The 26,805-nt window shown below is 35.0% G+C and overlaps 1 protein-coding gene across 3 annotated transcripts in view; it reads left to right on the top strand.

Annotated features, from left to right (window-relative positions):
- DMXL2 (Dmx like 2) overlaps window positions 1-26,805 on the top strand; it is a 162,843-nt gene that overhangs the window by 55,010 nt on the left and 81,028 nt on the right. For all 3 annotated transcript variants that reach the window (XM_033851677.2, XM_073801002.1, XM_033851676.2), the window contains exons 7-13: window positions 5,597-5,775; window positions 7,504-7,687; window positions 10,509-10,683; window positions 12,343-12,579; window positions 13,131-13,402; window positions 14,042-14,738; window positions 15,076-15,197. In XM_033851677.2, the coding sequence (XP_033707568.1) occupies window positions 5,597-5,775; window positions 7,504-7,687; window positions 10,509-10,683; window positions 12,343-12,579; window positions 13,131-13,402; window positions 14,042-14,738; window positions 15,076-15,197 (1,866 nt within the window). The remainder of the gene's footprint in view (window positions 1-5,596; window positions 5,776-7,503; window positions 7,688-10,508; window positions 10,684-12,342; window positions 12,580-13,130; window positions 13,403-14,041; window positions 14,739-15,075; window positions 15,198-26,805) is intronic.

Genomic DNA, 26,805 nt, shown 5'->3' with positions numbered 1-26,805 from the left:
AAGAGGAACATGCAGAGAAAATGAAAATCTCCAGCCAAATAGCCATACCCCCAGTAAAAAAAAAAAAGGCCACTGTTCTCTGTTTAATATATATTCTTTTAGACTTTTTGATGCCTTTGTAAACCACAGAGAAGTGTGTGTGTGTGTACATATTCTTTAAGCTGATTTATTCACTTACTGTATCATAGATAGATTGATGTGTCAATACAGATATATCTTTTCTTTTTAAAGGCAACATAATTTGCCATTATATGAATGAATGTATACCATAGTTTAACTTAACCAGATAACTATTAATGAACATTTAGTAGTTCTCATTTTTTTCTATTGCCATTAAAAATGAACATCCTTTTATATAAATCTTGTTATGTCTTTTTTATAATTAACTTTATATGGTATAATTAAACCATATGTAATTGACCTAAAAGGTATAATTAACATAAAATGAAATTATTTTTTAAATGTGCAGTTCAGTGTATTTTGACAAATTTAAAGACCTATGTAATCACCACCACGATCTAGTTATTGGACACTTACATCATCTCAAAAGGTTTCCTTTTGCTTCTTCCCAATTAATCCTTACTCCTATTCCTAGTTCCAGATAATAAATAGCTGCTCTGCTTTCTATCACTATTGATTAGATTTGTCTTCACTAGAGTTGTATGTAAATGAAATTGTGTCTTATACTCTATTGTGTCTGAGTTCTTGCACTTAGCACAGTGTTTTGCGATTCATCTGTGTTGTGTGCATCAGTAATTTGTTCTTTTTATTTGAGTTGTATTCTGTTATATGGATATATCATAATTTGTTTATCCATTCACCTGTTGATTGACATATAGGTTGTATGGAGTTTTAGGCTAAAATGAACAAAGCTACTATGACCATTCATTTGCAAGTCTTTGTATAAACATTTCACTTCTCATGGGTAAAAAATACCTATGAGTGGAATTGTTGAGTCACATGGTACGTTACAAAAAAGTATCAGGCGCTTTCCAAAGTTGTACCATTTTGCATACTCACCAACAATTGAATAATATCAGTTGCTCCACTTTCTTGCCAACATTTGGCATTGTCAGCCTTTTTAATATTAGCCATTCTAATAGTCTGGGTAGTGGTGTCTTATTGTGGTTTTCATATATATTTCTCTGATTTCTAATGATGTTGAGCACATGCTTATTGCCTGTCTGTATACTTTTTTTTGGTAAAGTGTTTATTTGTCCTTTGCCCATTAAAAAAATTGGGTTTGTTTTCTCATTATTATAGAATTACGAGTTCTTTCTATATTTAGTACAATTGAAAGATAAATCTATTATATATATTTCCTCCCAGTCTGTAACTTGCCTTTTAATTTTTTTAAACAATGTCTTTTGATGGGCAGAAGTTTTTAATTTTGAAGAAATCCAACATCAATTTTAAAAAATTGGTTTGTGCTTTTTGTGGCCTAGATTTAAAAAATCTTTGTCTACCTTGAAATCACAAAGATATTTTACTATGTTTGCTTTTAGAGGTTTTATAGTTTTGACTTTTACATTTTGAGGTGGTTTTTTTGCATTTGATTTGAAGTCAGTTTTTCCCCAAAGGTATATCAAGATATTTCAGTGGCATTTTAAAAAGGCAATCCACTCTCCATTGAATTTCCTAGACAACTTTGTTGAAAATCAGTTTTCCATACATGTGTGGATCTGATCCTGGCCTCTCTGTTTTGTTCCATTGTGATATATGTGTGTGTGTGTGTGTGTGTGTGTGTGTGTGTGTGTGTGTGTGTGTATATCCCCTTACGCTAATATTATGTGTCTTGATTATTGTGGCTTTATATTTAGTTCCAAAAACAAGTAGTTTTCTCTAACTTTGTACTTTTAAAATATTTTTGGTGGTGTCAGTCCTTTGATTTCCATACAGATTTTGTCAGTTTCTACAAAAAAGCCTGCTGTGATTTTGATGCTATTTATATACATTGTATCTCTATAGAACAATTTGGGAAGAATTGTACATTAGTAACATTTGGTCTTTTTTTTTTTAATTTTAAAATAATTAATTAATTTTTGGCTGCTTTGGGTCTTCGTTGCTGTGTGTGGGCTTTCTCTAGTTGCAGCGAGTAGAGGCTACTCTTCGTTGCGAAGTGCAGGCTTCTTATTGTGGTGGCTTCTCTTGTTGCAGAGCGGGGGCTCTAGGCGCATGGGCTTCAGTAGTTGTGGCTCGTGGGCTCTAGAACGCAGGCTCAGTAGTTGTGGTGCACGGGCTTAGTTGCTCCACAGCATGTGGGATCTTCCCGGACCAGGGATCGACCCGTGTTCCCTGCATTGGCAGGCGGATTCTTAACTGCTGCGCCACTGTGGAAGTCCCACATTTGGTCTTCTTATCTACGAATGTGGTATGTTTCTCTTTAGGTTTTCTTTCTCTTAGCAGCGTTTCATAGTTTTCAGGGTACACAATTTAAGTTTATCTTCCTAATGTAAAAAGTATTTACAGAAATTACATTGCTAATTATTGTTAAATATAGAAATAGAATTGATTTTTGAATTTTGATCCTTAGTCTTATTACCTTGCTTATCAGTTCTAGCAGCCTTTTTGGGTAGTTTTCTTAGGATTTTGTGAAAAAAGACAATTTTACTTCTTCCTTTCTAATCTGTATACCTTTTATTTTTTTCCCTTACCCAATATATTGCAAGTACTAGGACCTCTAGTACAATGTTGTGTAGAACTGATGAGAGCAGACATTCTTGTATTGCTCCCAATTTTATGGGAAGAGCATTGTCTTGCACCGTTATATATGATGTAAGTTGTAGGTTTATTGTAGAGTCACTCAACTTGATCGTGTTGTATATGTTCCCTTTTATTTTTCCTATTCCTATATGCTGAGAGTGTTGTTCTCCCCCATGAATTAGTGTTTACTTTTGTCAAGTGCTGTTCCTGCATATCGTGAGTTAATTATGTAGGTTTTCTTTTTCATTCTGTTACTATGATGAAATGCAATTACTGATTTTTCCAGTGTTAAACCCACTTCACTTTGCTGGGATAAACTCCACTTGGTCACGATTTGTTTTTTTTTTTAATATGCTGATGGATTAGGTTTAAAGGTGTTTGCGTCTTTGTTCATGAAAGATATTCCTGTATAGTTTTTTTATGTCTTTGGTTTTGTTATCTCGGTAATAATACTGCCCTTATACAATGAGATCTTTTCCTCAATTTTCTGAAACACTTTGTGAAGGATTGGTGCTATTTCTTCCTTAAATGTTTGGTAAAGTTCATCAGTAAAGCCACCTGGGCCTCAGATTTTAGTTGTAGTTTTAGGGTTTTGTTTTCTGGTGAGAAGACTTGAAATTGTGAATTCAGCATCTTTAATAGATGTAGAGCTATTCAGGTTTTCTATTTCTTCCTTTGTCAATTTTTTTTGAAATTGTCTTTCGAGGGATTTAACATATTGTAGGATCTGTAGCCATGTCCCACCTTTCATTCTTGGTAATGGTAATTTGTGTTTTCTCTCTAAATATTTTTGGTCTTTCTAGATAGATTATCAATTTTATTGATCTCTTCACAAATAGGTTTTGGATTCATTGATTTCTCTATAATTTTTGTATTTTATTTCATTGGTTTTCATTCTTCTTTATATCTCTTTAATATGAGTTCTCTTTGCTCTTATTTGATGCTTCAGGTAGAAACTTAAACCATTGGTTTGAGACCTGTCTTCTTTTCTGATATAAGCATTTAAAGCTATACATTTCCTTCTAAGCACTGATGTAGCTGCAACTCCCAAATTTTTATGTTTTGCTTTCATTTTCATTCAGTTCAACATATGTTAAAATTTGCTGGGCTTCCCTGGTGGCGCTGTGGTTGGGAATCCACCTGCCAGTGCAGGGGACACGGGTTCAATCCCTGGTCTGGGAAGATCCCACATGCCGCGGAGCAACTAAGCCCATGTGTCACAGCTGCTGAGCCTGCGCTCTAGGGCCTTCGAGCCACAGCTACTGAAGCCCACGCACCTAGAGCCCATGCTCCACAACAAGAGAAGCCACCACAATGAGAAGCCTGCACACCACAATGAAGAGTAGCCCCCGCTCACCTCAACTAGAGAAAAGCCTGCGTGCAGCAACAAAGACCCAGTGCAGCCAAAAATAAAATAAATACATTAAAAAAATTGTCTTGTAATTTAGAAGTGTTTTTGTTTAGTTTATAAATATTTGGGAATTTTCTAGCTATCTTTCTTGTACAGATTTCTAGTTTAATTCTGTGTGGTTTTAGAGTTTTAGGTAGTAACATGACAATGGTGAGGCTGCTTCATTTGAGGGGAAAGCTGGCGGGAATGGGAAAAGGGGCTTGATTGCTCGGCTTGTGGAGGCTCTCTGACTTTCCTTGATGACTCCTTAAGGGCTCTCAGGTACCTCAAGGGTTTTTGTGGTACATAATCTGAAACTACTGCCATAGGTTGTGCTGTAAATTTGGGAAGGTGAAAGTGATGCTAAGGTGGAGAAAGTACTTGGAGGAAAGCAACTAGTGCACTGTTAAGTGGTTGTCTCAGAATAAGTACTCAAAGAGATTTGTTGTGTAATTCAAATATCCAAATAAATGAGACCTTAGTGGAAACATACATTATGTAGTATAGATTGAGAATGAATACTAAGATGGAAAAAAACAGAAGTGTTTTGTCTAGTCCAGGTGAAAATATTTGGACCTATACATAATTTCATTGTTTCTTAGAGATTGAGATTTTTACATAAATGTTTTTTATTTTCCTTCATGTACACCATAGAGGATGAAGCACTATAAAAGAGATAGTTCCTGTTAAATAAGATAAAATTATTTAGGCCTTTAACAAAATTCTTCAAACTAAGTAAAATGATAAAGTCAGTGCCTATTGTTATACCTTTAAATTTCTTAAGTGGGCATAGAAGTGGTTCCCAAAAACTGCCTAGATGCCCTCTCATCATTTAGAGTAGGAATCAGAACACTATGGCCCATGAACCAAGAATGGATTTTACATTTTTGAAGGGTTCTAAGAAAAAAAAAAAAAAACAACCCAAGGAGAATCTGTGTCACAGGCTGTGTGGTCCACAAAGCCTAACTTACTTGGCCTTTTACAGGAAGAGTTTGCTGAGTCCTGATTTAGAGTAAGAAGCAATTCATATTTAAAAAGAGTTTGTCTTGTCTCATCCTTTCAGATCTCTTCAAAAAGGAGAAGATGATAACAGTGACAGATAACATGGCTTCTTTCTTATCAGGCTAGCATCTGGTTCCAGAGTCTTTTCTTTACAGTGACCCTTGTGTATTGAAGTGGGGGAATTTGGCTTCAATCTCTGTTTGAAAAGTACCTTTGTGTAGAGAAGATTAATAATGAGCACACTGACCATTTATTTCTCAAGAATGGTATTATTTAGAATAATAAACATCATTTTAGGTTTAGTTTTGTATTATGTATAGGTCACATTTTAGTTTTTATATATAGCTTAATTTTTTTTCACACACACACTGTATTTTATTTTTACAAGAGATAAATAAACTGACACCAATATAGCTTAATTTTTAAAGCTTCTTCGAACCACTTAAATTTTGAAATGTGTAGATACAAATTAATTTTATATTGGCCTATATATTTTCACAGGATGATTGTCTTTTGAAAGTGTGGTACCCTATGACTGGTTGGAAGTCTTCAATTATACCTCCGGATCATCATGAAGTGGAAAGGAGACAGGCGTCTACCCAGTTTTCCTTTGTCTATTTGGCACATCCGCGAGCTGTGACAGGTTTTTCATGGCGTAAAACTAGCAAATATATGCCCAGGTTAGACAACTGTGTCATAGAACTTCATTTTGTATTACTTATATGTTTATAGAAATAATGAAAACAAAGGTCCTTTTACTTGACATGGTGGCAATGAATAGCAGAGGTTCTGGGCATCAACTGCCTGACTTCAGATTCTGCTGTTGTTACCAGCTTCGTGAGCTTTTGACTAAATTTCTTAAGCTCTCCATGCCTCTGTAGAATGGGGGTCGTAGTAGTACCTACCTCAGAGAGTTGTATGAGACTGAAATGTGTGAGTGAGTGTGAATGCTTATACAGGCCTTTGCACATTGTGTGTGCCAGGGCAGCGTTAGCTGGTATTGTCAGTATCAGCAGCAGCAGTAGATTCCAGGAAGGAGACGTTTGCAAGTAACAGGAAAGCACACACTGAGGGAGAATAAAACATAGTAATAAACTGTCAGTAATATGCATTCTGGGAAGGCATATCATATACATACAGTGAATAAAGTGGCCAAGTTTTTCTTATCTTAGGGCTATCAACAGAAACTTCTCAAAGGATTTATTATAAGTTTTTCTTCATTGTTACAGCCATCTCTTAAAAGTGTTTAGAAGATAAAGCAAACTACAAAACAGCTCATACCAATGATTCCTGTATTATATATACAGTTCTAAAAATGCTTGCTTAGAAATCTGTATTCATTCTTGAGGAAGGGTTATTTCATCTGCTAAATATATCTGAGCACTGTTTGCACTTGATGGGAAATACAGCACACCTATTATGGAGGTGCTCAGTAAATGATAAAATGGGGAACATATACATTTTTGGAATCTAGATAAAAGGTTACTCTAAATCTGTTTAAGTTATTTGCATCTATGGAAAACATTTGCAGAACACTTTACCTTTGACTGAGTCAGATTGTATGTAAGCATGTTTTTAATGGGAAAATTTTTTTTTCACGATGAGTGGTTAAACCACTTCAGCTGCTTGATGCTGTGACATTTTTGCTTAACTTAATGGAAATTGATTTATAGTTTGAATTTATAGTCTCCTTACAGTTTTATTATTAATAAGTTTGTTTACCTATTTATAACTGTTTAGATTATAAGAAGGATAAAACAAAATGCTGGAACTACTGCCATAAACCACATAGTTTAATTATAATTAATGATCTTTTATTATGGTCATTCTGCAAGTTGTAATGACAGAAATGTAGGTTTTCTTTTGATGTTTACTTTGTTTTGTTTAGGAGATACTAATCCTCCAGAGCCTTGTTTTCAAGCAGCACATGTATAATCTGGCATTAATTTCTGTTTCCTTCGTCAGGACCATTTCCTAGTTTTTATGATGTTCACAGCCGTACTGTGCGTGATTTCAAGCTCTTCCATTGATACTCTTTCTCCACACAATGTAATTTCTAAAGCAATTGGAAGCATACTATACTGTCATTTAGTTTAGCTGTTCAAGACATAAGTTTAATGAATTAAGGTGAGTGTCAGGGACAGTTAGGTTGTTCTTATTTTATGGTAACTGATTGCACCCTATGTCCAGCCTACCGCCTTGCAGGTCTGAGCAGGTAATACATGGGGTTTGGTAAGAGTGTGAAATAGTCAGTAGAAATCCATTATCATTATTGGAAAAATAACTACACATAGATCATACTGTTTTGCGTTAATGTCATCTTTAAGGATGAAGAACTAAATATTAATAGCCTTTAATTTTTCATGTCATTGATACAGTAACTTTTGTTCATTTCTCTTTATCATTAGAGGTTCTGTCTGTAATGTGTTATTAACTTCATGCCATGATGGTGTCTGCCGGCTGTGGGCAGAAACCGTATTACCAGAAGACTGTCTTTTGGGTGAGCAGATTTGCGAGACTACCACTTCCAGCACTGCCAGCAGCCTTACTCATGCTGGAAGTCACAAAGACGGAGTACAACATGCTCTTGAGGTACTGTATTATTTAAAATGGTAAATGACTCTTGAAGATAATGTGAGTATGGTGGGAATTCATAAGCTAAGTTGCAGATGGTGCATGGTATACATAATGACGAAATTAATGGCAAAGAATTCTCACTTATTTTATGTCACTTAGAAGACAGATATAGACAGTAATGATCTCAGATATGTAGTCTAGATAAATAGTATAAATTTAATTCTTCCAGTTTACATGTTGAGTGTGAAAATCTATAGGAGTAGGCAACTTTGATTAATAAAACATGTAAAAGTCTTTGAAATTGGTTGTAATTAAAAATGTTTTGTGGGGAATTCCCTGGCAGTCCAGTGGTTAGGACTTGGTGCTTTCACTGCTGGGGCCTGGGTTCGATCCCTGGTCAGGGAAGTAAGATCCCGCAAGCTGCGCGGCGCAGCAAAATAAATAAATAAATAAATAAAATAAACCACAGCAATCTTTAAAAAAATAAACAGATTAAAAATAAAAATATTTTGCTTTTGTTTCACGAGGATTAAATTTTACATTTATTTTTCTAATTAAAAATGACTATTATGAATAAGAATAAAGGTGTTGTTAAGATATTAAGTGAACTTATATAATTGCACAGTTTTCACGGTTTAATATTTTGAAAGTGAAATAATTTTTCTAGTTTTTAAATACTATATATAAAATAAAAATGCTTTCTAAGAAATTAGATTATTTATAATATAGTATGAACTGTTGTGCCCATTATGATTAGCGAATAAAATGAGATAAACACATTATTAAAAATTACCAGAAATTTATTATAGTAAACCTAGATTGCTAATTTTCTTAATTTTTCATGTGACTTTATTACACAAAGAGTATATGCTTATTCTAAAATTAGATTAGGAAAAAGAAAAAAATGTAGAGTTTATAATCCAACTATTCCAATATGTGTTTGTACATTTTTTTTATTTACAAGATTGAGATCATATTATGCAATAATGTTTTATAACTTGCTTTTTATACTTAATGTGTTATAAACATCTCTGTACATAACTAATTATACTTTTACATTGCACGTTTACATTAACACTTTAATGGTTGCATAGCCAAAATGGTTTTGCAGTTTTGGCAAGCAAAAATATTTTGGGGGTTTAATAGGCTAAGGATGTGGTCCTTTAAAGTTTTATGTAAAGTAGTCCTGCTCTGATGCTCTCTGTGATTGGGCACTATTTATACAGTTTTTTCCAACATTTAAAGCATAAATGAAATTAAAGCACAAGTCAGAACAGTTAGAGTTATGTTTTGCTATTGATTGAAAATTAGTGGGAAAAAGTACTTTATTTACTAGATGTTTATAATAATTTATATATATTTGTATAACATTTTATCTTTAAATTACATATGAGCTTTTGGAGACTAAGGGCTTTTAGATATCTTTATATCCTCCATGTTATCTAATATATTTCTTTTCAAGTGTTTGTTAAATCGAATTATTAACTGCTACATAAAATAAAAGAAAAAATAAAATGTAATCAGTGATTTGACACATTTTTGCTGCCTTTTAATAAAATGTTGTCAATTAGTAATGTTAAAATTGTTTTTAATAGAAAAAACCTGATTATCTGACTTATGAGCTATTTTGCTTTCTAATGTCCTTTCCTATAAAACCCCTAACTGCAAGGTCTATATAATTCTATATATACTTAAATTATACATTTTGTTCCTAGGAGAAGATAACTGACCAATATAGCTATTATCTGATTATCTGACTTATGAGCTATTTTGCTTTCTAATGTCCTTTCCTATAAAACCCCTAACTGCAAGGTCTATATAATTCTATATATACTTAAATTATACATTTTGTTCCTAGGAGAAGATAACTGACCAATATAGCACAGCCTTGGCAATCTAATTTAAAATAATGATAAATGTCAAAGATTGAGTGAAACTAATTTGATAGGTATAATCAAAGAAATAACCGGGAGACCAGAGACAGAGGACACGCCATAGAACTGATACTGTTTTTCACATGAAAAGGGACAAGGGCTGTGGAATTGAAAGGAAGGACCAGATGTTTTATTTTACTGCAGAAAGAACTGAGAGGATGCCACATTTTATTTCATTGATTGCAAGGAACAAAGGAAAAGAATGGTATATTATTATTAAGCACGGTATTGTTAAGTGACAGAATAAGGAATTGCTGTGTGGTGGGGTTATGGTGTGGAGAAAAGATTGTGCTGAGAATTGACATGGTCCCGTGTCAGAATAGTTCAGATGATGGAGTATGCCAGTACAGAATTTTTATCATAGGCACATATCTCAGTTTGAACAAATTCCACAGGTCAATACTTTCATGGGGTCTTTCCTGGCTACTCTTATCTAAGTTAAGGTTCCCCTTGTTATTCTGTATTTTTGTACCCTCTTTTTGTCTTTATAATAGAGGTTATATATTAGATTATTTAGCTGGCTATTTAGTTCTAAGTGAGAATTTTGGGGAGGAATATTCTTCCTGGTAGGAAGATTTGGAATTTTTTTTTTTTACACCCTTTTGACTAGTAAATTTCGTCTCAGTACTGGAATATCCTGAAAAAACTAGACTTTGGACTCCTAATCTTTATAGGGGTTTCTGCAGATAATAAGTGTTTTTGAGCAACTACTGCCTTGAACTATAAAATTTGCAAGACCAGTGGAGAATATATTAAGTTGTTCTATTGTAGTTAAAGTTTCCTTTAAGATGGTCAGGTTTTACAGAGAGGAAAATTGTAAAACCCTTAATAATCAAAAGTACTTTGATCAGCACTTATTAGACTTCCTAGACTTGGATTTAGTAATTATTTTTCTATTTTAGACAATACACCATTTGAAAAATTTAAGGAAAGGACAAAGGAAGTCTTCCATTCTTGTAACGCACACTGATTTAATGCATGACCAGATGGCAACGCATGAGGTTCAAAGACACATTTCCCATCACGCAAATGTACTGTGTCATTTTCACATTGCAGCGAGCATCAATCCCGCCACAGGTAAAGGATAGTAAAGTTTTATTTCTTATCTGCTGAAATAAGATAACTAAATAGAAAAGTGGGACTACTTTTATAACCTGTTTCTAATTTTATGCTAATACTCCATGTTTCCTTTTAAAATACTTCTTAATTGGAACAGAAATATAAGGTGCCATTTCTTAAATTGAGACTGTGTGATCCTCAGGGAATAACTTCAAATAAGTATTTTTGAGCACCATTGTTTGTCTACAATATGGCAAAGTTTCTAAGTAATTAGAGCTTTAGTTGAACCTGGAGATGAACACAAGTGGTGGCAGCCTGGTTAATTAGTGTGATTTCCCACCCTTTTGTATTTTCACTACTATTCTTTCTTCTCAACTCTTCTTTATAACTTTATCAAAGTATATTTTTGCATAGTTTTCCTTATATTTCAGCATATCTTGTTTTGTACCCTCATAGACTTTCTTGTCCTACACTTCGGGAAAGGTAGTGTTTCTTCTAACCTTGATGTTTTCTTTTTGCTCTTTTCCTCCTATGTCATTGAGAAGTATTTTGAGGCAGGTTCATTGTTGGCAAGAGCATATTTAAAGCTTCTATTTAAGGTCATTGTTTTCTTTCTGGATGAAAAACATATGACAAGGCCTATTAGTTTCATATTACATTGCTGGAAGAACTATAGTTGTATAAAGTTATAGTTACATTTTATTGAAATGGAAGTCTATTGCTTCAGGGTGCAGAGGATTTTATTTTTAAATGTTTATTTATATAAAGATAAGTATTTAGCAAATACAGTTCCAAAAGGGTGTTATCTGGATGCTTCCCCCCCAGTCTCTTTTTCTTTCTATTGAATGGATTATTTATAATTTGATTTGGGATTAAGGAGATTTTTTGTTTTGAATTATACTGTTTTACGTGAACTGATCTATAGCATGAATTTCAGTTACCCCACATGGAGAAAATCTGCTATACTTAGAAATTTGCTTGCCTTCCTGTGTTCTTTCTTGGCATTATTTTTCCCCGACTTTTGAGGAAAGTTTAAAACAGTCAGAAAAGTTGGAAGAATAGTACAGTTAACACTCATTTCACCCACTTTGATTCAACAATTGCTAACATTTTGCCAGTTGCTTTATTCTCTCTGTATATACACACATATGTATGTTTATATGTGTGTGTGTGTGTGAGAGAAATTTTTTCTTAATGTTTTCAAAGTAAGTTACACATATCATGGCATATCACCCTTACATACTTCAGCAAGTATCTCCTAAGAATAAGGAAATTTTTTTACATAATCACAATATCATTATCATACCTAAGAAAATTAGAAATAATTCCATAATCTCTGATATTCAGTTCATATTTAAATTTCAGTCATCTCAAAAATGCCTTTTAGATTTGCTTTTCTGTTTTGTCTTTCTGTTCCCTCATCCACAAACCAGGATTCAATAAAAGTTTGTGCATTTGGTGTGTTTCGTTTTTAAATTAGTAATTTAATTCCGTATGTCTATGCCATTAGTTCATTTACCATTAAATTCAATTAAAAATTTCAAACCGTGCTAGAGTTATGTTTACTTTTTGTTTATCACATTTTCTGTGTAATGGAATTAGTCTTTATAGGCACATGTAATATTTTAAAAGACATTAGAAATTCACATTGAAATTTTATCTTTTTTGATTCCACAGATATTCCAAATGTCTTGGTTGGCACTGTATTTAACATTGATGATGGAAATGGGGGCTTTGTAGTTCATTGGTTAAACAACAAAGAATTTCATTTTACATCATCTACTGAAATATTTATGCAGCAATTACGAAAACTTTCTGAAAAGCAGGTGGATCATGAAAACGACAAAGGAGATAGAGAAGATGAATGTTCACAGGAGGAAAGAGAGAGGGGTTTACATATGAAACTAGACCATGGTTAGTATCCTGTGTTCAGATTTTTCTTTTTTACAGGCTGACAGCTTTTTGTGAAACCACCTTTGGTTTGTAATCTTTCCTTCCTCCCCTCCTTCCTTTTCACTTTTCCATTCATTCCACAGGTCTTTACTGACCATCTACTATGGACCATCTACCATCTAACTTTGCTTTGTTATAACATATTGCTTTGAGTAATGTATTACTTTGGAAGCCATGCTTTTGGTGGGGGTAACAGGTTTTGCTAATAATGGTAATAATAAAGATAATGTGATAGTGTGAATGAAATTTTGATTTATCTAAAACTAAGAAATGTAGTAATTTTCAGTTCAGATCAGAAAAGAGTTTCCTTCCTTGGTTTTTTTTCCTGGCCATAAGTTGTAAAAGGGATTCATGATTTCTAAAGTTAGTATGCTATTTATTGATAGTCTAGTATGTAAATGATTTTCTGTAGTATAGTCTAGTATGTAAATGAATTTGATAGTCTAGTATGTAAATGAATTTTTTATAGTATTTCTGTTAGTATGTACTGATAAATTTATTTTCTGATTTAGAATTATCCCTGGATAGAGAATCTGAAGCAGGTACAGGATCATCAGAACATGAAGATGGAGAAAGAGAGGGAAGTCCTAGAACCTGTTCACGACCTAGTGTACCAATGCCACTGCCTACAGTCCTGCTTGATCGGAAGATCGAAATGCTGCTAACTGAATGGAATAAGAATCCTGACATGCTTTTTACTATACACCCGGTAGATGGTACCTTCCTAGTGTGGCATGTAAAGTATTTGGATGAATATAATCCTGGAATATTTAGACAAGTCCAGGTATATTTTACTGATGAAGCAATTTTTACACTTCTTAAAAAAGTAAAACAGTTGCTATTCAGATTTAGCAGGTTTTCAGAAATACTCGATGATTTTATTTTTGATAAGCAACTGAGAAGAGAATAACTTGCTACCAAAGGGGGTCAATGACCACAGATTTTATAAACTTGATTAATTTAAGTAAAATGAATTTGGCTTTGAAATGTGATAGTGAGTACTTGAATGTATGTGTATTCATTTTTTCTGGGAATTCACAATATTTTGAATAAACTTAAGAAACTACCCTAAAAATGTGACTCAGGATGTATCACCTCCACTTCTTCAGTTTTATTAATTAAATCTACTATCTTTATCGGTTATCTTTCTGAACAGTATTTGTTTAGATTTATGGTTGTAGTCATCTAGATGTACAGGCAAGTTTCAGGTTTCAAATACTTGAAATTATTTCTTCAGTTTTCTCATACGCGATGAATATATGATACTATATAAATAGAGGAAAAGGATTAGACCATAATAAGGTCGAAAATGATATACTTTGCTAGGAAGCTGAGGTTTGACAGTTTGAAAATGGAAGTATTTTTGGAAGACTTTGAGAGGAGGCAGACTGCTTGCACTGAATCATGTAATTGTGTTTTTCAGGTTTCTTTTTCTTCTCGGATTCCTGTTGCATTTCCATCTGGTGATGCAAGCTCTCTTAGTAAAAATATCATGATGTATGCCTGTATAAATGCTGCAAAAGATTCTCACCACACTCTGTTACACGAAGACATGATGGCTGAATGCAGTCCTCATGGATCACAGCTGCATTCTGGACCACACAGTACAAATATGAACATTTTAGCTCCCACAGTAATGATGGTCTCTAAACACATAGATGGCTCTTTAAATCAATGGGCAGTCACTTTTGCTGATAAGTCTGCCTTTACCACTGTTCTAACTGTATCTCACAAATTTAGATATTGTGGTCATAGATTTCACCTCAATGACCTGGCATGTCATTCAGTTTTACCATTATTATTGACATCATCTCATCATAATGCTCTGCTGACTCCTGAATCAGATTTTCAGTGGGACTCAGACAATAAATTAGGTAGATTAATGGATCCTGTAAGACACATAAAAGGTTCCTCGAAACAACCTCTCAGAAATGCAGCAACACGTACATTTCACGACCCGAATGCCATCTACAGTGAACTTATTCTGTGGCGCGTGGACCCAATAGGACCTTTGTCATACACTGGAGGAGTATCGGAGTTGGCACGAATTAACTCTTTACATACTTCAGCCTTCTCTAATGTTGCTTGGCTTCCAACTCTTATTCCTAGTTACTGTCTTGGTAAGTGTTCATTTTAATAGTGAAATTAATAAAAGCTTTAAAACAGTTATTTATATACAAAATGATTTATATTTGTCATTAGGAAGATTTTTAATAAGTATTCAGAATGTAGGCATCAGACTTAAGTTTAGAGTTTCTAGACTTTTGTTTTTCATCTTTTCCCTCTCATAACCTATCTGTTGAATTTTTTTGGTTAATAATTTTATATCTATTAATTGTATCTGTGTTTCTGGACCATGGTTATGTCTAAAAAGAGAAGTGTGAATATTTTTTCTCATACTTCAGCCAGTAATAAAAATAAACTATATATTATAATGCAAAGTGTTTACTTTCTCAGGCACATATTGCAATTCTGCGAGTGCTTGCTTTGTTGCTTCTGATGGCAAAAATCTGAGACTTTACCAAGCTGTGGTAGATGCAAGAAAATTATTGGATGAACTGTCAGATCCAGAATCTTCAGTAAGTATTTCTTAATCTTTATTAATATATCTAAGCTAATAAGGAATTCTCTTTTATTTTGTCTAGGACGTTTATTTGTTGGTGTTCAGGGAGTGAGCATCTGTTCTGGGCTCTGTGTGACTAGTTTGTTTTCTCTTAACTTGTGTTCCAATTTACATGAATCAAAATTACAGTCTGTTGGCGCTTTCACTGCTGTGGCCCAGGTTCAGTCCCTTGTTGAGGAACTAAGATCCCACAAGCCACACAGTGTGGCCAAAAAGAAAAAAAAAATTACAGTCTGTATATCACATCACACATCAATACGTTTTACATTTAAAGAAATAAATACGATTTTTTTTCTAAAATGTAATTTTTTTCTTGACATTTTTCACCTTTAGTTTTGTTCTGTTAATCTTTTTTTGCTCAAGAAAGGCAGCTTTACCAACCTCTGTGTTTAGGTTGGAAAATTTGAACTTTTCTGAGCTTGATTCACTATTTTAAAAGTCCTCTGGTTAGAATATGTTATCAGTGGGTGACAATGTCTCATTCTGGTAGTTCTCTATTTGAACTGCAAGTCATGCATATTAGTCAGTACTCAGATTTGAACGGTGAATTTTCCATTTACCTATAAAAACGTGCCTTTTAATAAAATAACTGTTCTAATAAAAATGTTTCCAATATTGAAAATCAAAGACTGTTTTTGTTTTGTTTAATTTTAATTAATTTATTTATTTACTTATGGCTGCATTGGGTCTTCATTGCTGCGCATGGACTTTCTCTAGTTTCAGCGAGCGGGATCTACCCTTCGTTGCGGTGCACAGGCTTCTCATTGCGGTGGCTTCTCTTGTCGCGGAGCATGGGCTCTAGACGCACAGGCTTCAGTAGTTGTGGCTCGTGGGCTCTAGAGCACAGGCTCAGTAGTTGTAGCGCATGGGCTTAGTTGCTCCGCGGCATGTGGGATCTTCCCGGACTAGGGCTCAAACCCGTGTCCCCTGCATTGGCAGGCGGATTCTTAACCACTGCGCCACCAGGGAAGTCCCTCAAAGACTGGTTTTGAATGTCTGCCGTGTACCCCTAGACGTGTAGGGAATACAGTGTCTGCCTTTAAGGGGATTTAAATTTAGCAGAGGAGAGAAATTATTATAAAAGTTTAAATAACGGTTTAAGACAGAAGCAGAGGTGTCTGAAGTTGGTATGTAATTAACTGCCAAACACTATTTCATAATTCAGGGGCAAGAGAGATCAGAGTAGGGCAGGCATAGAGGTTTTTATTAAGGACAGTATTTGAGTTCATTTTTGATAGATGCAGAAAGACAAATCCTTGGTCTTTGCTGAGTGATAGAATAGCCTGAGTGGATACAGGAAAGTACGTGTATAAATAAGGCTTGTTCCAGAAACAGTGGTAATTGGACTGAAGCCACAAGTTCGGCATAGAGAAAGTCTAGAAAAGTAGCATCTTTAAAATTATAGAGTTGGAAGATTTAAAGGTCCCCTAGTCTAACCAGCCATCTGATACTTTGTCTCTACCACATTCCTGCCAATTTGTCATCTGGCCCCCAAGGAGGGAAGCTCAACTCTAAACGCAGCTCATTCTGTCTTTGAATTACCATCACTATTATATTGAAATTAAACTTGTAATCCTTAAATTCTACTTGTTAGCTTTAGTTCCATTTAGAATAAGTCTAAGATTTCTTACATGTGAGAGCACCTCAGACACCTATGTTGGAACCCCTCAATTTTTTTCCTCAGGCCAAACCTGCTGCTCCTCTGCCTATAAATTTATCTTTTATATTTGACCCTGGTTACTCTTCTGAGCAGTTTTCCGTTTGTTTATACACCGGGCATCGTAGGATCACTAGAATATAGCAGTACTGTGCCGTCTCTCAGTAGATACTATTATGTTTGGGCAGGCACGCCACATTCTTTGTATGTGATTCATATTGAGCTGACTTTCAATTAAATATCACGGAGTCTTTTTTTTTTTTGCTAGTAAGCCATTCTGTATTTGTGCATTTGAATTTGGGACCCAAATATAGTCTTATTTCCCTATTACATTTCACCTTGCTAGGCTCAGCTCAACAGTACATCCTTTCAGTATCCTTTTGAATCCAGATTCTGTTACTGCTTTATGTGTTACTGCTTTATGACTTATATCACTGGCCTATTTGATGAGTGTTGTTCTACATCTTCATCTAAGTCAATTACAGAAATGTTAAACAGTACTGGACTGAAGAAAGAACCTAGCAGTATACATTTGAAATCTTTCTCCATTTTTTTTTTTTTTTTTTTTTTTTGCGGTACGCGGGCCTCTCACTGTTGTGGCCTCTCCCGTTGCAGAGCACAGGCTCCAGACACGCAGGCTCAGCGGCCATGGCTCACAGGCCCAGCCACTCCGTGGCATGTGGGATCTTCCCGGACCGGGGCACGAACCCGTGTCCCCTGCATCGGCAGGTGGACTCTCAACCACTGCGCCACCAGGGAAGCCCTGTTTCTCCATTTTTATTGTCTAGAATATTTCTCCAGCTTATCCCAAGGATTTGCATGAGGCAGCTTGTGGTGTACTTCACTGAAGTAAAATACACCCTGTCTGCCAAATCTTTTGCAGTCAAAAAGGAAGTCAGATTTGTAGGAGATGATTGTTTTAATGTATAGTAGGTTGAATGTGTGTATTCTAATGTCTCTTGATGACTAAAACGTTGTACTAGATAGACATCAGGCTCTTTATTCTGACTTACAGAAGTATGTTATTTTCCTTTTTGAAAACTGGAATCTTTGCCTGTTTTTAGTCTTTTGGCTGTGGCAATCCCCATGATTTCTCAGAGAGAACATCCTCTGTAGTTCATTGTTCTCATTGGCAAAATTTCTCAATAACCTGGGCATTATCTTTTCCAGGAAAGTATACATTCATTTAGAGCAGTTGGATACATTCTTGGAATTCTAAAATTTATCTTGGTCTTCTGCTCCAGTGTACTTACCAATGTACTTTTTTCTTAAACCCTCCTTTTTCATTATTTTTTTTAAACTTAAAAAGTAATACTTATTCATTGTAGAAAATTTTTGGTCCTTTTTACTTTTGCAAGCTAAATTCTTGAAATAGAAGACCAGAGACAAAGTAGGAATTAGGAGTTCTTTATTCTCCTGATCTTTATTAACATTAAACCATCAGCCTCTGTTAATGAGCCTATCTTTCTCTTTCTCTTTGTACTCTGAAAACAATAATTAATTCAGTGACTTAATTTTTCAAACAAATCTTTAATTTTAGAATAGTTTCAGGTTTACAGAAAAGTTGGAGATATACTGCAGTTTCCATATACCCCTATCGTTAACATCTTATATTACCAGAATACGTTTGTCACAACTAAGAAACAGTTATTGGTGTGATATGATTAATTAAACCCCAGACTTTATTAAGACTTAACTGATTTTTTCCCACAAATGTCCTTTTCCACTAATGTTCCAGGACTTCATCCACAAAACCATATTACATTTAGTTGTCATGTCTCCTAAGTCTTCTCTGATCTTGGACAGTTTCTAAGTTTTCTTCATCTTCATCAGCTTTTTCTCATGACCTTGACAGTTTTGGGTAGTACTGGTGAGATATTTTTTGGGGAAAAATACCTCAGGTGTGTGAAGTACGCTTCTTGTGTTACATCAGGGGCACATGCTAACAATATGGTTATTAGCATCTTCCCTCTTTTTTTCTTTTCAGCTGGAAGTTTGTTAATTTATTGATGTTTTTAAAGAACCAGCTATTTGTTTCACTGAATGCTTTGGTTTTGTTTTAATTTTCATTAGTATCTGCCCTATCTTTATTATTTTCTTCCTTACGCTTGATTTATTTTGGTTTTCGTTTACTAGGTTTCTTGAGATAGGAGCTTAGGTTCTGGTTTTTTTTTTTTTTTGGCCAAGTTGTGCAGCATGTTGTATCTTAGTTCCTGAACCAGGGATCGAACCCGTGCCCCCTGTGGTGGAAGCATGAAGTCTTAACCACTGGACTGCCAGAGAAGTCCTAGGAGCTTAGATTCTTTTATTTTTTCCTTTTCTTTTGTTCTTTTCTTTCTTTATTTATTTTATATAGCAGGTGGAGCTTAGATTCTTGATTTGAAACTGTTCTTCTTTTCTTTTTTTTTTTAGGGAAGAATTACTCTTTAATTGAGGCTTTCTTTATACCTATTAACATCAAGTTTTTATAAATGTATTTTCAAAAACATTTTTAAATGTGTGCACAGTTTCAAAATTCAAACAGCATATACTGTACTGTTATTAAATAAAAACTCTGTATCACCTCCCCTATCCAAGTCCCACACTTTATTGGAAACCCCTTTAAACCTTTTGTTTTTAATTCTTTTGATAAGTTACCACCATAATTCTAAATGATATGCTTAGATTTCAGTTTCTTAATTTACCAGCAGTAGAAATCAAGTCATTTCCATCTTCTTTGATAGACAGGGAATTCAGCTCACATTCCACTTGCCTCTCTCTCTCCACTGAGTTTTGCTAGTTGTATTAGTGTGTGTGGTTTTTCTATTAGCTGCCTTTATACTTTTAAGTGATGTATACATAATCCTGTATTTTCGTTCCGTCTTCTTTACACAGTATCTCTTGTATCATCCCAAAGTAAAATGAAGAAAGTTGCACCCCTGCACTCACCCTTCCCTCCTCCTGCTCTCAACTTGACTTCTGCCAGCTGGAGCGTTACCTTTACAATGTCTTTTATGACATGCATGTTCTATTCTATAACTAAAATTAGGTCTTATGGTTTGATTTTAAAAATTGAAACTAGTAACCATCTAATTACAATTATGTAAATGTGATCATTTCAACTATTTGTCACTGATTTGTCACAGATTCTCTCAACGGAGAATGTCCAAAGGGTTAAAGTCAAATGACCTCTATTATATTCCATCAAGTGATCAGGCCACAGTTTTGCTCGTCTTGTATTTGAATCAAAACTTTTTTCTCTAATTTTTCAGTTGTTTTCTTGGCATTTCTAATTTCTTGGGCTTCTTTTTTCTTGTTGAGAGGAAAAAAAAAAAAACCTAAGTCTTCTTCCCCACTGGGCTAAGAGCTCCCAGCTTCTTAATTGTCCTGCCTGTTAAATCTTCCTCTTTCTCTTCTTGGAGGAATTCCTTTTAGGGTCTTTTGAGCTGGTGTTTTAATTTGAGCTGTGTTTTTCGGGATGCTGCAGATGTGTCATCCTCTTCGTTTCACACCTGGAATTCCACCACCGTTTCCTGGACCATGAGCCGCTTTTCTCTCCTGTACTGTCGATAGATTACATCCTCAAATACTGTAAATTTTTTAAAAAGAAAGGTTGCCTGGTAGATAAGGATTCTGAAATCAGTCTGAATCCAACATGGCTGGAAAAGTGTTTATTTTACCTTCATATTTATTTTTTAAAATATTTATTTGGCTGCCCCGGGTCTTATTTGCGGCATACAGGCTCTTAGTTGCAGCATGTGGGATCTAGTTCCCTGAGCAGGGATTGAACCTGGGCTCCCTGCATTGGGAGCACAGAGTCTTAAGTGCTGGACCACGAGGGAAGTCCCTTTCCCTTCATATTTAATTGATAAGTTTGGCTGGATATTAAATTCTAGATTTAAGATCTTTTTTTTGCCCTCAGAAATTTAGAGACTGTTATTTCTGTCCTCCAGTGTTTTGATAAGAGGTCTTATACCTATAATACTCTTATTCTTTTATTAGTAACCCCTCCCTCTCTCGCTCTTTCTCTTGATGCTTCTAGAACAGCAATGTACAATAGAAATAAAAAGTGAGCCATACATGTAACTTAAAAATTTTCTAGCAACCATTTAAAAGTGAAAAGAAACTGGTGATATTACTTTTATAGCATGTTTTCATTAATCCAATATATCCAAAACAGAATTTCAACATGTAGTGAATATCTTACATTATTATTTTTTTAACATCTTTACTGGAGTATAATTGCTTTACAATGGTGTGTTAGTTTCTGCTTTATAACAAAGTGAATCAGCTATACATACACATATATCCCCATATCTCCTCCCTCTTGTGTCTCCCTCCCTCCCACCCTCCCTATCCCACCCCTCTAGGTGGACACAGAGCCCCGAGCTGATCTCCCTGTGCTATGCGGCTTCTTCCCACTACCTATCTATTTTACATTTGGTAGTGTATATATGTACATGCCACTCTATCGCTTTGTCCCAGCTTACCATTCCACCTAGCCATGTCCTCAAATCTATTCTCTACGTCTGTGTCTTTATTCCTGTCCCGTCCCTAGGTTCATTAGAACCACTTTTTTTTTTTTTGATTCCATATCTTTGTATTAGCATATGGTATTTGTTTTTCTCTTTCTGACTGACTTCACTCTGTATGAGAGACTCTAGGTCCATCCACTCACTACAAATAACTCAATTTCATTTCTTTTTATGGCTGAGTAATATTCCATTGTATATATGTGCCACATCTTCTTTAACGATTCATCTGTCGATGGACACTTAGGTTACTTCCATGTCCTGGCTATTGTAAATAGAGCTGCAATGAACATTGTGGTACATGACTCTTTTTGAAGTCTGGTTTTCTCAGGGTATATGCCCAGTAGTGGGATTGCTGGGTCATATGGTAGTTCTATTTTTAGTTTTTAAAGGAACCTCCATACTGTTCTCCATAGTGGCTGTACCACTTTACATTCCCACCAACAATGCAAGAGAGTTCCCTTTTCTCTACACTCCCTGCAGCATTTACTGTTAGTAGATTTTTTAATGATGGCCATTCTGACTGGTGTGAGGGGATGCCTTATTTTAGTTTTGATTTGCATTTCTCTAATGATTAGTGATGTTGAGCATCCTTTCATGTGTTTGTTGGCAATCTGTATATCTTCTTTGGAGAAATGTCTGTTTAGGTCTTCTGCCCATTTTTGGATTGGGTTGTTTGGATATTGCGCTGCATGAGCTGCTTGTAAATTTTGGAGATTAATCCTTTGTCAGTTGCTTCGTTTGCAAATATTTTCTCCCATTCTGAGTGTTGTCTTTTCGTCTTGTTTATGTTTTCCTTTGCTGTGCAAAAGCTTTGAAGTTTCATTAGGTCCCATTTGTTTATTCTTGTTTTTTTTCCATTTCCATAGGAGGTGGGTCAAAAAGGATCTTGCTGTGATTTATGTCAGAGTGTTCTGTCTATGTTTTCCTCTAAGAGTTTTATAGTGTCTGGTCTTACATTTAGGTCTTTAATCCACTTTGAGTTTACTTTTGTGTATGGTGTTAGGGAGTGTTCTAATTTCATTCTTTTACATGTAGCTGTCCAATTTTCCCAGCACCACTTATTGAACAGGCTGTCTTTTCTCCATTGTATATCCTTGCCTCTTTTATCAAAGATAAGGTGACCATATGTGCGTAGGTTTATCTCTGGGCTTTCTATCCTGTTCCATTGATGTATGTTTCTGTTTTTGTGCCAGTACCATACTGTCTTGATTACTATAGCTTTGTACTATAGTCTGAAGTCCAGGAGCCTGATTCCTCCAGCTCCATTTTTCTTTCTCAAGATTGCTTTGGCTATTCAGGGTCTTTTGTGTTTCCATACAAATTGTGAAATTTTTTGTTGTAGTTCTGTGAAAAATGCCATTGGTATTTTGATGGAAATTGCACTAAATCTGTAGATTGCTTTGGGTAGTAGAGTCATTTTCACAATGTTGATTCTTCCAATCCAAGAACATGGTATATCTCTCCATCTATTTGTATCATCTTTAATTTCTTTCATCAGTGTCTTATAGATTTCTGCATACAGGTCTTTTGTCTCGTTATGTAGGTTTATTCATAGGTATTTTATTCTTTTTGTTGCAGTGGTAAATGGAAGTGTTTCCTTAATTTCCCTTTCAGATTTTTCATCATTAGTGTATAGGAATGCCAGAGATCTCTGTGCATTAATTTTGTATCCTGCAACTTTACCAGATTCGTTGATTAGCTCTAGTAGTTCTCTGGTAGCATCTTTAGGATTCTCTATATATAGTATCATGTCATCTGCAAAGAGTGACAACTTTACTTCTTTTTCCAATTTGGATTCCTTTTATTTCTTTTTTTTTCTCTGATTGCTGTGGCTAAAACTTCCAAAACTATGTTGAATAATAGTGGTGAGAGTGGACATCCTTGTCGTGTACCTGATCTTAGAGGAAATGGTTTCAGTTTTTCACCATTGAGAATGATGTTGGCTGTGTGTTTGTCATATATGGCCTTTATTATGTTGAGGTAAGTTCCCTCTGTGCCTACTTTCTGGAGGGTTTTTTATCATAAATGGGTGTTGAATTTTGTCAAAAGCTTTTTATGCATCTATTGAGATGATGATATGGTTTTTCTCCTTCAATTTGTTAATATGGATTTTCACATTGATTGATTTGTGTATATTGGTAAATCCTTGCATTCCTGGGATAAACCCCATTTGATCATGGTGTATGATCCTTTTAATGTGTTATTGGATAATGTTTGCTAGTATTTTGTTGAGGATTTTTGCATCTATGTTCATCAGTGATATTGGCCTGTAGTTTTCTTTCTTTGTGGCATCTTTGTCTGGTTTTGGTATCAGGGTGATGGTGGCCTCGTAGAATGAGTTTTGGAGTGTTCCTCCTTCTGCTGTATTTTGGAAGAGTTTGAGAAGGATAGGTGTTAGCTCTTCTCTAAATGTTTGATAGAATTTGCCTGTGAAGCTATTTGGTCCTGGGCTTTTGTTTGTTGGCAGATTTTAAATCACAGTCTCAATTTCAATGCTTCTGATCAGTCTGTTTATATTTTCTGTTTCTTCCTGGTTCAGTCTCAGAAGGTTGTGCTTTTCTAAGAATTTGTCCATTTCTTCCAGGTTGTCCATTTTATTGGCATATAGGTGCTCGTAGTAATCTCTCATAATTCTTTGTATTTCTGCAGTGTCAGTTGTTACCTCTCCTTTTTCATTTGTAATTCTATTGATTTGAGTCTTCTCCCCTTTTTTCCTGATGAATCTGGCTAATGGTTTATCAATTTTGTTTATCTTCTCAAAGAACCAGCTTTTAGTTTAATTGATCTTGGCTGTCATTTCCTTCATTTCTTTTTCATTTATTTCTGATCTGATCTTTATGATTTATTTCCTTCTGCTAAGTTTGGGTTTTTTTTTGGTTCTCTCTCTAATTGTTTTAGGTGTAAGATTAGGTTGTTTTCTTAGATGTTTCTTGTTTCTTGAGCTAGGATTGTATTGCTATAAACTGCCCTCTTAGAACGGCTTTTGCCACATCCCATAGGTTTTGGGTCTTTGAGTTTTCATTGTCATTTGTTTCTAGGAATTTTTTGATTTCCTCACTGGTCTCTTGGTTATTAACTAGTGTATTGTTTAGTCTCCATGTGTTTGTATTTTTTACAGACTTTTCTCCTGTAATTGATATCTAGTCTCATAACACTGTGGTCAGAAAAGATAATTGATATGATTTCAGTTTTCTTAAATTTACCGAGGCTTGGTTTGTGACCCAGGATATGATCTATCGTGGAGAATGTTCCATGAGCACTTGAGAAGAAAGTGTATTCTGTTGTTTTTGGATGGAATGTCCTGTAAATATAAATTAATTTGATATTTACAAATTAATTGTTTAATTAATGTGTTTAATGTGTCATTTAAAGCTTGTGTTTCCTTATTTATTTTCTTTTTGGATGATCTGTCCATTGGTGAAAGTAGGGTGTTAAAGTCCCCTACTATGATTGTGTTACTGTTGATTTTCCCTTTTATGGCTGATAGCATTTGCCTTATGTATTGAAGTGCTCCTGTGTTGGATGCATAAATACTTAAGATTGTTATATCTTCTTCTTGGATTGATCCCTTGATCATTATGTAGTGTTCTTCTATGTCTCTTGTAATAATCTTTATTTTAAAGTCTATATTTTGTCTGATATGAGAATTGCTGCTCCAGCTTTCTTTTGATTTCCACTTGCATGGAATATCTTTTTCCATCCCCTCATTTTCAGTCTGTATGTGTCCCTAGGTGTGAAGTGGGTCTCTTGTAAACAGCATATATATGGGTCTTTTTTGTATCCATTCAGCCAGTCTGTGTCTTTTGGTGGGAGCATTTAATCCATTTACATTTAAGGTAATTATCGATATGTATGTTCCTATTCCCATTTTCTTAATTGGGTTTGTTATTGTAGGTCTTTTCCTTCTCTTGTGTTGCTTGCCTAGAGAAGTTCCTTTGGTATTTGTTGTAAAGCTGGTTTGGTGGTGCTGAATTCTCTTAGCTTTTGCTTGTATGTAAAGGTTTTAATTTCTCTGTTGAATCTGAATGAGATCCTTGCTGGGTAGAATAATCTTGGTTTTTCCCTTTCATCACTTTAAATATGTCCTGCCACTCCCTTCTGGCTTGCAGAGTTTCTGCTGAAAGATCAGCTGTTAACCTTATGGGGATTCCCTTGTATGTTATTTGTTGTTTTTCCCTTGCTACTTATAATATTTTTTCTTTGTATTTAATATTTGATATTTTGATTAATATGTGTCTTGGCGTGTTTCTTCTTGGATTTATCCTGTATGGGACTCTCTGTGCTTCCTGGACTTGATTAACTATTTCCTTTCCCATATTAGTGAAGTTTTCAACTATAATCTCTTCAAATATTTTCTCAGTCCCTTTCTTTTTCTCTTCTTCTTCTGGGACTCCTATAATTTGAATGTTGGTGCGTTTAATGTTGTCCCAGAGGTCTCTGAGACCGTCCTCCATTCTTTTCATTCATTTTTCTTTATTCTGCTCTGCGGTAGTTATTTCCATTATTTTATCTTCTAGGTAACTTATCCGTTCTTCTGCCTCAGTTATTCTGCTATTGATTCCTTCTAGAGAATATTTAATTTCATTTATTGTGTTGTTCATCATTGTTTGTTTGCTCTTTGGTTCTTCTAGTTCCTTGTTAAACGTTTCTTGTATTTTCTCCATTCTATTTCCAAGATTTGGGATCATCTTTACTATCATTACTCTGAATTCTTTTTCAGGTAGACTGCCTATTTCCTCTTCATTTGTTTGGTCTGGTGGGTGTTTACCTTGCTCCTTCATCTGTTGTGTGTTTCTCTGTCTTCTCGTTTTGCTTAACTTACTGTGTTTGGGGTCTCCTTTTCTCAGGCTGCAGGTTCGTAGTTCCCGTTGTTTTTGGTGTCTGTCCCCAGTGGCTAGGGTTGGTTCAGTGGGTTGTGTAGGCTTCCTGGTGGTGGGGACTGCTGTCTGTGTTCTGGTGGATGAGGCTGGATCTTGTCTTTCTGGTGGGCAGGACCGCATCTGGTGGTGTATTTTGGTGTGTCTGTGACCTTATTATGATTTTAGACAGCCTCTCTGCTAATGGGTGGTGTTGTCTTCCGTCTTCCTAGTTGTTTGGCATAGGGTGTCCAGCACTGTAGCTTGCTGGTCATTGAGTGGAGCTGGGTTTTAGCGTTGAGATGGAGATCCCTGGGAGAGGTTTTGCTATCTGATATTACATGGAGCTTGGAGGTCTATGGTGGACCAATGTCCTGAACTCAGCTTTCCCACTTCACAGGCTCAGGTCTGACCTCTGGCCGGAGCACCAAGACCCTGCCAGCCACACGGCTGAAAGAAAAGGGAGAAAAAAGGAAAGAAAGAAAAAATAAAATAAAATAAAGTTATTAAAATAAAATTTTTTTAAATTATTAAAAA

Source organism: Tursiops truncatus, chromosome 2, assembly GCF_011762595.2.
Source record: "Tursiops truncatus isolate mTurTru1 chromosome 2, mTurTru1.mat.Y, whole genome shotgun sequence".
Classification (NCBI taxonomy): Eukaryota; Metazoa; Chordata; class Mammalia; order Artiodactyla; family Delphinidae; genus Tursiops; species Tursiops truncatus.
The sequence above is the reverse complement of the archived record's forward strand: the minus strand, read 5'-3'. Positions and strand labels throughout refer to the sequence as shown.